General features: G+C 42.1%; 1 protein-coding gene across 1 annotated transcript in view; it reads left to right on the forward strand.

The window, feature by feature from the left end:
• Window positions 1-2,022: 2,022 nt before the first annotated feature.
• The window catches only part of PRDM2 (PR/SET domain 2), a 109,752-nt gene continuing 97,676 nt past the window's right edge, over window positions 2,023-14,098 (forward strand). The window contains exon 1 of the mRNA XM_030325512.1: window positions 2,023-2,096. Within this exon, the coding sequence (XP_030181372.1) occupies window positions 2,088-2,096 (9 nt within the window). The 5' untranslated portion in view covers window positions 2,023-2,087. The remainder of the gene's footprint in view (window positions 2,097-14,098) is intronic.

The raw sequence follows: 14,098 nt of genomic DNA on the forward strand, positions 1-14,098 counted from the left end.
TTGAGCCCCAAGTTGTGCTCTGTCCTTATAGAACGGAGCCTGCTTGGGATTCTCCCCCCCTCCCCCCCCCCCAGAATAAACAGGTAAACAATTTTTTTAAGAAGAAGCACTAATAGAAACCAGTTATGAGACTCAGTTATGGCTGAGTTATCCAACCTCCTTGAACTTGTTTGTTGAGGGTGCTAGTACTTATCTTTGTAAAAATCAGCTGGACTGATTTACGTGACCATAGCACAGTGCCTGCTGGTCTTGGGAGGAGCATCATAAGTGATAGTTACGATGATGATACCGAAGATTCTCATGGGAAGGACAAGACCATCTGAAGGGAATGGTAAAGCATCATAGCTCTTTCCAAAAGATCTTTCATTACAGTACTGGCATTTACTGCATTTTTTTTTTTTTTTTTTTTTTTGTTCCTTAAAGAGAGCTCCCTATGGCCGATGTTACTAAATCCATCCATAAAAGCTTCGTAAGAGGGCAGGTGAAACCACTGATATTTTATTCACTTCTGGGTGCCAGGGTGTCCCTCATGGCCCTCCTAGTGGACTGTGTGGCATTCAGTAGGCATTGGTGACAGAGGGGGTTGAGGGACGCACACCTTGGGCCACTAACCTCATCACTGTTTGACACCCAGATACACTTTGAACTTTATAATGATTCCAAGTCTCATAGAAAAGGATCGATTATGTTCAATGGGAGATGTATACTACAGAAAGACATGGTAAATATATATGAGAAAGATGCTCGATATTAAAATTTAAAGGAATGGACCTCATGGGCTAAGCTCCAGTTACCTGAAATCATATTCTCTGAGTATTTCCTCATTAAGAGTTTGTATTGGTTGGGCTAGCACTGAGCTCTCTAACAAGATGCAAGTTACAGAATACATTTCCCTGTGCCATTTGTGAATAAAAACTAGTTCAGATGACCAGGCCCTAACTTAAATACAGTACCTTTGATTATTAAAGCTGATCAAGGTGAGTGTGGTGAAGTAGCTCAAGGGGAAATAAAAACCCAAAATCTTCATATTAATGAACTGGGACAAAATGTCAAAGCGCTGTTTTTTATGATAGCGGGCAGGCAGCATATTTTGAGATGAAAAATGTCCCACGTTCCTTGGTTTATTAACAATTAGAACATAAAGTTCTACAATGTGAGTGGAGTCTTGTGGATCTAGGAAGGAAGGATAATTTATTAAAGCAAGTTCATGAAAAAATAGGCCTATGACTGATGGTATGTGTGCCTGTACCTGCCAGAAACATTTAGAACGTTTCTGTGGAAGTGCTACTTAAAGCAGCACGACTCTCATTTATTGTGAGTGACTTCCAGTGCCTCCTAGGATGTACGTGGCAGAAAGGACTGTCTTCGTAGATCGTCATTTAGAAGCAAGTATGTCACATGCATTTACAAGAAATGATTTTGTCGTATCGTTTTAGTGTACTGTGAATATACGAATAAAGATTGTAAAGGAATATTGCAGTTCTTTCCAAACAGTTTTTATGAAAACATTTGTATTTTACTACACGGTTTTTGTTTTATTCCTCAAAGAGAACTCCCCATGGAAATGTTAGTAAATTCACCTCTGTACTTCAGGAACTTGAAAAACTAAATAATGTAAAGGGTCTAATTGTGTTTGCATTCAACACAGTATTGATATAAGTAAAAGAAAAACATTTACATTGCATAATAAATTACTCAGCAGTGCTTTGTGTTTCTATTAACAGAGCTAATCTGTTTCTTCTTAGGAATGATGCAATTTCACAGCAAAAATTTGATGTCATTCTAATGAGTCTGCTTTCAATTGTAGAGTACAATGAGGGCCTAGTAAAGATTAGTAAGAAATCTATTTTATTGTAGATAATAAATCTGCAAAGTAAGCTCTCAGCATAGATTGAAGTTGACCTGGCATGGAGTTGCTTTATGAATAGCCCTTTGAGCAAACTCTACAGTTCTGTATGTGGTTTGAAATCACTGTAAATGTGTAGGCAGGTACATATTACAATTGTCTGTTTTTCTTTTTAGGGCTCATGTAATCAAAGAAGTTTCTTTGTTGTGTGTAACTTTTCAGAACACAACAGGAATTGAAAATGAATCAGGTGAGTTTAAAAATAAGAATTTATACAAATACATTACCTAGATGCTAGACCAGTTCTTGATTTTTGAAGGATCAAAACACACACATTCATTTTCCCCTGATTTTCTTTTCTGTTTCTTCGCACCATTAACTAGCTCATTGCTTTCATAGTGTGCATTTGTTTGTGGAGTGGCCTGTGCTCTGTTTGGGCGTGGCTTGGCCTTTCTGAGGAAGCCTGCTCAGGGGACAGAGTCTTTGAGACCTTAGTTCAGACTTTCTGTTTTTACCTTTCCCCTGCCACGTTGTAGTGTTCATTTTTTGGTTTTGTTTTGAAGCTTATTAAGCTTTCATTTTTAATATTTTTTTTATTTTGTAAATTATCCATTGGTTGAAAAGGGAAGATTGAAATTTATTTTTAGAAGCTGAAACTGATCAAGTGGGAGACTTTATAAGCACTCTGTCCTTGAAAACCCTGTTAATAGAATACAAACAAGAAGGCAGATATTGAAATGTAAGATGTGTTTCTTAGTGGAAGAGGGTGTGGAGCTACCTGGGGATTAAACAGTTCTGCTGTGGAGATTTCTGGAGCCTCAGGGCTGTTCTGATAAGTAAAACCAGTTATATGGACTTAATGTATTCTAAACGAGGATTCTTATTTTCTGGTTTATTATCATTTTACTTGTAGTTAACAGAAATTCATGGGTGTTAGAGACACTCTCTTGAGATCTTCATAAACATTTAAAAAATATGAAAGACAAACTTGAAAATGTGAAGTCCAATTAGTAGTGTTGAGCTTAAAACTACCAGACTTGAAAACATTTTGTATCCCTCACTATCTGAGATTTTGGACACCTTTTCATCATTCACAGGTGCTTCTAACTGGAGTCCCACTTTTATTGGGGTGGACTGCATTTAGTAAAGTTCAGTCCCGGGTTGCATTGAGAGATGTGACTTTTTTGGAATGGATTCTTTTGATTTTGTTTCATTACTTTTCTTTATCAAAAATATGTTTATTTTAATGCGGAGGACCATACATCATAAAAAATGAATCTGGCGAACACATGGGGCACATGGTTCCTATTATTTTACAACTTGCAGATTTACTGACATGCTTTTGAAGCCAAATTAGTTTTGAAATGGTCAGATGGGGGAGGGGAAAAGAGAACAGTGGATTGCCCTAGTCATTGTTCCTCAAAGTTATGTGCACATATATGTCCTAGATTTCATTTCTCTTTCTCTCTTAAGACTGGTTCTATATGTGAACTTGGTCACCCAAAGGAACTTGCTTTTCTCCTGCCTAGGAACTGTTGTTAGGAGTCTTGATTCTGGATTAGAACGATTGCGAGTGCTTCCATAGTGGAATCCAAATGTTGACATTGCTTTTGTTGTATTGCTAATCAGCAGCCAGTTATTTTCAGGTGGCTACAGCTTTACCGGTAGGCTTACTAACGCATTAATTCTTACACCATATTAGGCTACTAATATTTTCTTTCTAACGTGTTTCGACCTGTTGGACACCTCATACTTTTCACTCTGTGGCTCCCCTTACATCACACGACCTTGTGTGTGGAGAAAGTCCACATGCCATTCAGAAGAGTTGTAGCAATAACCATTTCTTTTTTGGCTCTTTTACAATTTCATTTTGTTTTTGACAAGTTTTCATATCAGATCTGCAGAAGACTGCCTTTGATGCCAAATGCCAAATATCAGGGGAAAAGTGTCCTCTTATGTTTCTAATGGTTAGCACATTTCTGATTTGGATGTAATTTACGTGGTCTGGTAGTAATGAAACTTTCATTTGGAGTATAAAAGTTGTCCACTTTTTATGAGTAAAATTTTCAGCATCTTTAGTTATATTTTCATTATCTGAGGAATATCAGTTGTATGATATTTAGACCTGATTATTATGTCATGGCATAAAATCTCTGAGTGTTTTTCAGCAGTTGTCTCAGTAATTTTGAATAGTTAAGGATTGTTTCAGGACATTTTATCTTTTTCCCTCTTATATTTATTTTCCCCTTTTCAGCCAGTGAAAATGAGCAATCAGTGCTTGAGAAACTTGGAAGTAACTACACAAAAATTCGGATATTAAAGTTTTAACTTGAATCAGATTGATTTTTTTTTTTTTTTTAGTTTATTTATTTAAGCAATCTCTGTACCCAGCGTGGGGCTCGAACTCGTGACCCTGAGATCAAGAGCTGCATGCTCCACCAACTGAGCCAGGCAGGCGCCCCTGAACCAGATTGACTTTTAATTAAAATCTTAATGGTGATGTTACGCTGAGATTATTCCCTGTAGGTACCAAGCAGCTTTGCTTAGATGAACTTTAGCAGTCAGAGCAATCTCTTATAGTGGGAATGGTCTCAAAGAGAGTAGTACTGTATCATTTATTCATGTGTTTGCTGGTTGAGTTTTAGGGACTGAAGGATCCTCTGAGTGAGCAGACCATACTGTTTGTAAATGAGTCCTTTAGAAGAAACAACAGACTCCAGAGTCTCACGGTATATTAAACACTAACTATTGGAGCAACATTCAGAACTGCTCAGTCTTACCCGTGTGTTCCAAGTCGTTTCTGGTGTGGTAGCTCACCAGGCTCTCTCTCTGACCCTAGCCCAGGGCTGCACAAAGCCTCCGGATCCACATGTTCTTTGTCCTTCTTTCTCTTCCAGTTTGTTCTCCATTCAACACTTAGCCCTTCTCTTATCTTCCCAACTCGGAACTCCACTCGTGTTGCCCGTGAGCCTTTGTTCCAACTCAGTCCAGGCTGGTTGGCAGACAAGAGGAGAGCCATTCTGCTTCCCGACTTCCTTCTCCCAGTTTCTTTTCTCTCCCATTTTAAATCACAGGTGTCCTTTACTTCATTAACATTCTACACCCATCCCAATATTTAACTTTTGAGATGTTCCACTATTTTCTTTCTTTTTTCCCCCGTAGATTTATCTAGGAGCATCCAAAACTTTAAAAATTACTTTCTCGTTGAATAAAGAGTTTAGAATGCTTTACTTTATAGAATATCAAAGGTGAGCAAAGTTCCATAATGTGAATATGCTTATAGTAGCTTAAAATAGGTATGCTAGAGTTTAATACCACTTGCTGTCTACTGAGTGCTTAACCAACAGGCCAGGCACTCCATTAAATATTGCATATGTACTTTCTCACTAATTGAGTCTTTGCATCCACTCTATGAAGTGTAGGTAGTATAACAATTTTATGGACGAAGGCAGTTAAAGCCCAGAGAGGTGGCCGTGGTTTGCCCATGGCCACTCAAACAGTAAGTGATTGAGCTCTGATTCACACCGTCACTCGTCAAATTCCAAAGCTAAGGTTCTAGGTCACCATTTTATACTGCCGTTATTAGTCAGGATAAGCTCTGTTATGCTGTGCTAACAAAAAGCAGCTCCAAAATCTCAGGGGCTTAATACAACATTTGTTTATTTCTTGTTCTTGCTACACATCCTGTGTGGATCTGCCTTTGTAGTTGCTCAAGAACCAGAGATGATGAAGGCTTTGTCTCAATATACATCACTTCTACTCACATCTGATCAGCCAAAGTTAGTCATATGGCCACATCTGACTTAAAACTCTCGTATTAGGGGCTGGCTGGGGGGCAGTGCAATCCTGTGGGGAAGAGAGGAGAACTGTGGCATCTTGGGTATAGCCTCGGTGATTTGTTTCCCCAGCTTTATTGAGATCTAATTGACACGGGGCATTGTGTAAGTTTTAGCCCTAATGAGGTAATACAGCTGCCTTGATTTCTGATTTATTGAATCACACGTAGGTGGTTTTTTTTTTTTTTTTTTTGAATCTTTGCGTAACTCAGGTTGTTACTGACACTTGAAACTTTCTGTCAACAAAGCAGCTTATGACTGCAGCATTTCTACATCCAGATGAACGATCTGCTATTGCCAGTAGCAAAACAGTTTCAGCAGCTTAGCCTTCCAGACTTTAAATAAAAGTTTTGTACAGAGTGAAATAACAAAAGAAGCTTTTAATCACTGGGTGCTGCAGATCCAACCCTGAGCACTGGGGTAAGCAGTCCCCGGTTCCATTCTCTTCTCTGTTCTGGGTGTTCACTTGCTCCCTCATTCATCCTGCCGTTGGTGGACTGGACGGCACCCCTGGGTGTTGTGGGTTCCACAGTGAACTAGATAGGCCAGGGCTCTGCTCTGCTGCTTACCTACTCAGAGAGAGTTGAAAAGCGGAAGACGAGACCATTTTAGATAGCGAAAAGTGCCGTGAGGACGGCGAAACAAGGCGGTGTGATAAAGAGTGATGAATGGAGGCAGCGGAGAGTTTCTTCGGATTACACGGTCAGAGAAGGCTGCTCTGAAGAGGTGACTAACGGTTAAAACAGACTCAAGTGGTAGCCAAGAACCAGGTATGTGAAGATCCAGGGAGAGAAAATTCTAGGTAGAGCGGTGAGTAGTGAGTGCAAAGGCTCTGAGGTGGGAATGAGCTTGCTGGTTCAAACACAGAACAGGCCAGGGCCTGGAGCTTGGCAGGCATCAGGGGGGCTCTGAGGCAAGATGGAGTTGGGGAGAGGCTGGGGTCAGATTTATAGAGCCTTAAGGGCCATAGGAAGAAGCTTATGTTTTACTCTAAGTGCAGTGGGAAGCGACTGGACAGTGACATGATCTGGTTTCCGTTTTTTAGAGTAGCACCTTTATCTTTATTTATTTTTTTTTTTTAATTTTATTTTTTTCAACGTTTTTATTTATTTTTGGGACAGAGAGAGACAGAGCATGAACGGGCGAGGGGCAGAGAGAGAGGGAGACACAGAATCGAAACAGGCTCCAGGCTCCGAGCCATCCGCCCAGAGCCCGACGCGGGGCTCGAACTCACGGACCGCGAGATCGTGACCTGGCTGAAGTCGGACGCTTAACCGACTGCGCCACCCAGGCGCCCCAGCACCTTTATCTTTATTGGGCAAGAGTATAGTAATATGTTTGTTCACTATTGAGATTAATGCCGTAGTTGAAGATAGTTTCTTCAGGCGGACAATTTAAAGGGCCTGCCAGCTTTTTGAAAGAGGGTACTTTTTTGGTGTGTTTTAGAACTCTTTGGCTACTGTTGTTTTCCAGAGACCGTGTAAAGGTTGTTTTGTTTGGTGTCCGCATCTCTTTATTGTTATTGCGGTCGTATTCTTCTGCTCATTCCTTAACCAAACACGATTTAATGCTGTTTCAGTAAACTGAAGCTTGTTTCATCCTCTCTCCCCCTCACTGTTTGCTCCCAGAATAGTAGCTAAGAGTCTTGTTTGCAAGTTTAAACAAAGAAGACTTGTTCATAGAATTTGAAATATTAGCGCTCTAATTCTTGGATGTCTTTTGCTAGTGACAACAATGAACTGTGGTGCTTATCATTAGTCTGTTGTAGAATAGCATGTATCTTAGTGTGATATACTATGACACATTCTCGATGTCAAGTCATGTTCATGTTTAGTCTAAACTCTTCTGTCAGACACTGCTGTTGCTCTCCAGTGTTGATGTTTACGTTGATGTTTAAGGGGCGCTTGGGTGGCTCACTCAGTTGAACATCCGACTTTGCCTCAGGTCACGATCTCATGGTTTGTGGTTCGAGCCCCATGTCGGGCTCTGTGCTGACAGCTCAGAGCCTGGAGCCTGCTTGGGATTCTGTGTCTCCCTCTCTCTCTGCCGCTCCTCTGCTCATACTGTCTCTCTCTCTCAAAAATAAATAAACATTAAAATTTAAAATAAAGTTCATGTTTAAGAAACTAGGTGCTTTAATTAAATTGATGAAAACGGGTATGATCATTTATGGTCGTTTTCTGGATAGAGTATGTAAAAAGAGTTTGATACAAATTTATTTTATTAAAATTTTTTTTAAATTTATTTTTGAGAGAGAGAGAGAGACAGGGTATGAGTGGGAGAGGGGCAGAGAGAGAGACAGGCAGACACAGAGTCTGAAGCAGGATCCAGGCTCTGAGCTGTCGGCACAGAGCCCGATGCAGGGCTCTAACCCATGAACTGCGAGATCATGACCTGAGCCGAAGTCGGACGCTTATCCAACTGAGCCACCCAGGTGCCCCTAGTTACTGATACAAATTTAAATGAGATACCAGTAAAACATGCTTATTTTTATATTTTTAAAAATGAAAACATTAGTACATATTGTCTATGTCAGATCGTACTTGCAGCCTCCTGTAACAGCAGCCAATGCCAATGCCATGCTATATATATAAAACGCCATGTAGTGGAGTTACCTTCCTGATCCCAGTGGATGTGTATCTAAGAGGTGGGGGCTGGCTAGGGAGCAGAGCAGGCTGGTTCTAGGGCACCTGTGTGCTTGGAGCAGAGCAGATGAAGGAGGAGAGGTGTGGGCTCAGCTCTGTGGTCATTGTAAAGAACAGAGTAGACTTTGCCTAAGGAGATGGGAGACCGTCGGAGGGTTTTGAGCAGAGGAATGCTTGAGTTGGGTATGAAAAAAATTTTGATTAAATAATTTTTTTTACTACGTCATCAGTATTTTTATCTTTGGTTTTCTGGGACCATTACAGTTTCATTTGGACATGATTTAAAGAGGACAGTGTATAATTCATTTACTTATTTTACTTTAAAAGCCCAACATTGAGGTATCATTTGTGTGCATTAAATATACTCATTTGAGAGACGTCTGGGTGGCTCAGTTGGTTAAGCAACTGACTCTTAATGTCAGCTCAGGCAGGTCATGATCTCACGGTTTGTGAGTTCAGGCCCCACATTGGGCTCTGCATTGGCAGTGCAGAGCCTGCTTGAGATTCTCTTTCTCTCTCTCTGCTCTTCCCACACACTCTCAAAATAAATCAATAAAGTTTAAAAAAATTTAATTTTCATTTTTTATAATGTTTATTTTTGAGAGAGAGAGGGAGAGAGAGCAAGAGCACAAGTGAACAGGTGTCAACAGGGGAGGGGCAGAGAGAGTGAGATGCAGAATCCGAAGCAGGCTCCAGGCTCTGAGCTGTCAGCACAGAGCCCGACACGGGGCTCGAACTCACGAACCAGGAGATCATGACCTGAGCCAGACTTGGATGCTTAACTGACTGAGCCACCCAGGTGCCCCTAAAATTTTTTTTAAATGTACCTGTTTGAAGTGCGCAAGTCTTAAGATTGCCAGATACCTGCACTCAGTTCTCTCAAGGTACAGAACTCTTCCATTACCCCAAAAATTCTTTCCTGCTGCTCTGCAGTTAGTGTCACTTCCCCACCCACCCAGTCCTTACCCCAGGCAGGCACTGATTGCCTTTCTGTCCCTGTGGATTGTTTTTTCCTGTTCTAGAATTTCACGGGAGTGGAATTGTTAGTACTTGCCCTTTTGTATTTGTCCCCCCTCCTTTTTTTTTTTTTTTTTTTTAATGTTTATCTATTTACTTAGAGCACGAGCAAGGGAGGGACAAAGAGAGAGGGAGAGAGAGAATCCCATATAGGCTCTGCACTGTCAGTACAGGGCCTGAATTGGGGCTCAATCCTATGAACTCTGAGATCATGACCTGAGCTGAAATCAAGAGTCAGACACTCAACCGACTGAGCTACCCAGGCGCCCCTGTGTTTGTCTCCTTTTGATCAGCGTGGTGTTTTTGAGATTCATCCATGTTGTTATAGGTGGTAGTTTATTCCTTTCACAGAGGACGTTTTATGGGGGGCAGCAGACCATGTGACCCTTCAGATACATCTGTTCATAGATGTATTTCCAAAGATTTGGTAAAGCCTTGAATGGCTTTCTATCTTTGGTTTTAGGTTATCTTCCCCACTTTTTTCCTAATCCTGGGTATATATGCATAATGAGGTATAAAACATTGAAACCACTTTTGCTGTTGTAGCATATTATTAATATAGAATTAGATTTTTATAAGTAATTATAAATGCAAATTTGATTTTTCAGGCTTTTTAAAAAGAGACTTCCAAGTAAGGTGATTCTTATGTGTTATGACTTAAACTTCGATTAATGAATGTATAGTTTAGAAAATTAACATGTTTAATAATGATGGCACTTAAATCTCATTTTGAATCATGTATTCTACTAGATAAATTGGCAGTTTTTATAAGATCTGGGACATTGTCTTTGTGAATGAAAATATTAGATTATTTCTGAAATTTGAAAAAGAATTAGCAACTTGGATGACATTTTTCTTATATAACTGTGGGAGGAACTCTGGCAAGAAGGTTTACATTTTTTGTTATTCTGATATTAATGCTTTGGCAAAGAAAAAGGTTTTGTAGGATTGTTTTGCTCTTCCTCAACTTTGCTGTGTGGTGACTCACTTTCACCCTCAGTCCTTCACAGGACTCCACAGGGAGTGGACTTTCGTCCTTCACAGCCACTCCATCTGTGTGACCTTGGGCAAGTCACTTGACCTCTTGGTATTTGCTTTCCTACCTGTTAAATAGAGATAATAGTGGTGACCACCCCATGTGGTTGTGGTCAAGAGTAAATGAGTTAATAAACGTCAAGGCCAGTGCCTGGCATGTAGGAAACACTGTAGGTATCATCATCACCATTATTTTCAGCTCGTAAGCAAGTGCTGATTCTGCCCTGTAACATACTTTTCTAAGCACTGTTAGTGTTTTAGTTCAGACCAAGTCATTACTTTGGATTTTCACAGAAACCCCCTCATTGAGCACTGCTTGGCTGACGGTCTCTCTCTCTGTGGGACCATTCTCTGTATGTCTTGAGTACTGTATTCATACAACATAAACCTGAGCATATAGGAAATTAGAAAAGCAGGCAATTATCGTGAGTTGTTTGGAATGTCTTCATGGATGAATGGATTTGAACTTGACCTGGAAGGATATAGAAGATATTGACTGGTCAGAAGAATTGAGGGCCAGAAGGATCAGTGGTCTGGGACCCTGTTGGCTAAAAGCCTGATCTGTGAAAGATGCCAAGGAGTAGGAGGACCTCCAGAGAGTGGTGCCTGTAGGGACTAGGGAGGAACTTTGAGAGTAAAATCGAGATTTTTCTGTGATTTCTTCCAGTAGAATTTTTCTTTTTCTTTTTCTTTTCTTTTTTTTTTTTTTTTTTTTTTTTTTTTTTTAGGCTGTGGCTAGACCAAGCAAACTCCCACCTGACTTGAAAGGCTGTTGCTCCTTGATTTGCTGCCTTGGATGAAGGTGGTTTGAAATTTGGCAGCTCAGTCTCAGCAGTAACAGACTCACTAGGAGGCAGCAGAACCCTCCTTCAGGGGCATGTCAGGTTGAGAAGAGCTCTTAGGTCTAATTTACTTTGCTTCTCTTCAACCTCGAGAGACTCTACAACCAGTAAAGTAACCACTGGTTTATTTAGAAAGTTAAAAAAAAAAAAAAAGGAATTCTGAACCGGATGCTTTTATAGGATGATTAATCAAGAAGGCAGAGGGTTTAGAGAAGTTGAATAGGGAACAGACTGGAAGCCAGAAGACCTTCTCATCACGTCATGTCACTCCCCTGCCCAAGACCTTCTAGTTGTGTCCCGCTGCTCTCTAAATGAGCTCCAGTCTCTCTCTACCCTGACCTTCAAGGTTCTGCAGGTTCTGGCGGCAGCCGCCTCTGCTTTCTCCCTGGCTCGCTGTGACCTGGCCACGGTGGTCTCATTTTATTCCTGAACGTGCCAAGCCCTTTGTCCCCTTAGTACGTTTCCCTGGAATGCTCGATCCTTAACGAGTGGCCATTCTCATCTTTCAGGTCCAAGTGTCTGTGTGTGATCTTCTCTAAGATGTACCCCCGCACGCAGCTGCCCTGACGAGGACAGTGCCCCCTCCTTATCTGTTTATCATACTCTTTTTTAAAAAAAAAAAATTTTTTTTTTTAAAGTCTTTATTTATTTTTGAAAGAGAGAGACAGAGTGTGAGCAGGGAAGGAGTAGAGAGAGAGGGAGACACAGAATCCGAAGCAGGCTCCAGGCCCTGAGCTGTCAGCACAGAGCCCAACGCGGGGCTCGAACTTACGAACCGTGAGATCATGACCTGAGCCGAAGTCGGAGCTCAACCGACTGAGCTGCCGAGGTGCCCCATCACACTCTATTTCACTGGTCCCAGTGGAATACCCGGTCAGGTGGGCAGAACCCATCTGTCTTCGCCGCTGCTTTCCTCGGTAGCGCAGTGCTGGCACGCGGGGTGCTCGTCTGCCCTTCGCAGGATGAGGGGATTGCTGTGTTATTTCAGGCTGAAGGGTGACTACAGCGGTGGGAAGTGGAGAAGGATCAGATACCACACATACTGCAAGCTCACCAGCAGATTCGACTGTTGACTTCTCCCCCTTCGTGGAACCTTTTCCCCAGCCTTTCTGACATCATGTTCTTGATGCCCCTTCTGCCACGGTGACATCGTGCCTGGTCTTACCTCCCACTCTTAGATAGTGACATCCTGAGGGCTTTGTCCTTGCTTGTCTCTCTTCTCTGATCTCATCCACTCCCCTGGACTCCATGGCCAGTTGAGTCTGTACACCCTCACAGCCATCTCTGTGCACACAGACCTCCTGCACTTGACTGCCAGGTACTTGTTTGTTGACAGCAACCACTGCTCGGGGCTCGGCATCCTGTGCCAGGCGCCGGGTGCAGCGGTGAGTGAAACGGAACCTGCCCCCTGGGTCTGCAGCTTAAACCTGCCTCTGGTGGAGAGGCCATTAAACCAGCCAGCCAGTAAGTGCTTACAAAGTGCAAAGTGCTGGGGGAGGTGGGGAGAGGTGGGGCGTGTGGTAATGGAGCCTTAGGGGAAATCCTGCTTGGTAGGACAGCAGGGACTGGCTTCCTTAGGGCAGGGCAGAGGCCCAGAGCCCTGCAGGCAAAATGACACCCTCCTGCCTTGATAGGTCTTGGCCCAACCAGGCTGGTGCTTAAAGTAAGGGGTAGGAACTCTCTTCTGCTTTTCTATCCGACCCGGGCAGGAGCCCCGAAGGGGCATGGACAATAACTGGTTGCCTTTAATTGCCTTTGAAGCTATTTATCCCAGGTTGTTCTGGTATGCTTTGCTTGTTCTCCGTTAGCGATTCAGAGTGAAACCCTTAAAACGGACCCCCCCCCCCCCTTGCCTGTAGGGAACAGCCCCTCGAGTTGTAGTGGAGAAGTTGGGGAGGTAGGGTGCGAATGTGCGGACCCCACCCTCCTTCCTCCTCTTGGTTTAGTTAGTCTCTCAGAATCTCTCCTGATCTCTGCTTCTCAGTCCTGAGATGGGAGGTGCTGGAAGAGCAGAGGTGGTCTCTTTCGTGCAGCAATCATCAGGCTTTTGTTTATGTGCATTAGATCTTTGGATATTTACCATGTGAGAAATTGAAGCAATTTTTTTTTCTTTTTGTGAAGTAAACTCTGCAGCCACTGTGGGGCTTGAACTCACGACCCCAAGATCAAGAGCCCCAAGCTCTGCCGAATGAGCAAGCTCTACCGAATGCGCCCCTTGAAACAAAAATTCTTTGAACAATGTTGAGGGAGTATAGCTTCACAGGAAGTAGCAGAAATAGTACAGAGCCCTATACTCTTCTTCACTCAGTTTTTCGCGGTGGTAACATCTTACTTTATTACAGTATCAAAACCAGGAACTAGACCTAGTTCAGGAGTTGGTTAGACTACAGTCCTTACTCATAGTTCAGAAATTTTTAAAACATGAGATTAGACAATCACACATCCATTAGCCAGTGGAATGATGACATCATCACTTGTCATAAACCCTGAAAACCTCCCCTCTACATGCCTGAGAATGAAAAAGGCAGGTAACATCCTAGGACTATTGTTGAAATAGCCCTGACCCTGTGGACCCCCCCAAAGGTGGCCCTAAATGACCGTGAGATACCCCACTGGCTTGGTTGGAACGTGCACTCTGGAGTCTGTCTGGACTTTATCTTGGCTCTGCTACTTTATTTTTCTTATTTTTATTTTATTTTATTTTATTTTTTTTATATATGAAATTTATTGTCAAATTGGTTTCCATACAACACCCAGTGCTCATCCCAAAAGGTGCCCTCCTCAATACCCATCACCCACCCTCCCCTCCCTCCCACCCCCCTTATTTTTATTTTTTATGTATTTTTAAAAATTTTATTTTAGAGAAAGAGAGTGTAA

This window comes from Lynx canadensis, chromosome C1 (assembly GCF_007474595.2).
Source record: "Lynx canadensis isolate LIC74 chromosome C1, mLynCan4.pri.v2, whole genome shotgun sequence".
In the NCBI taxonomy this organism is placed as follows: domain Eukaryota; kingdom Metazoa; phylum Chordata; class Mammalia; order Carnivora; family Felidae; genus Lynx; species Lynx canadensis.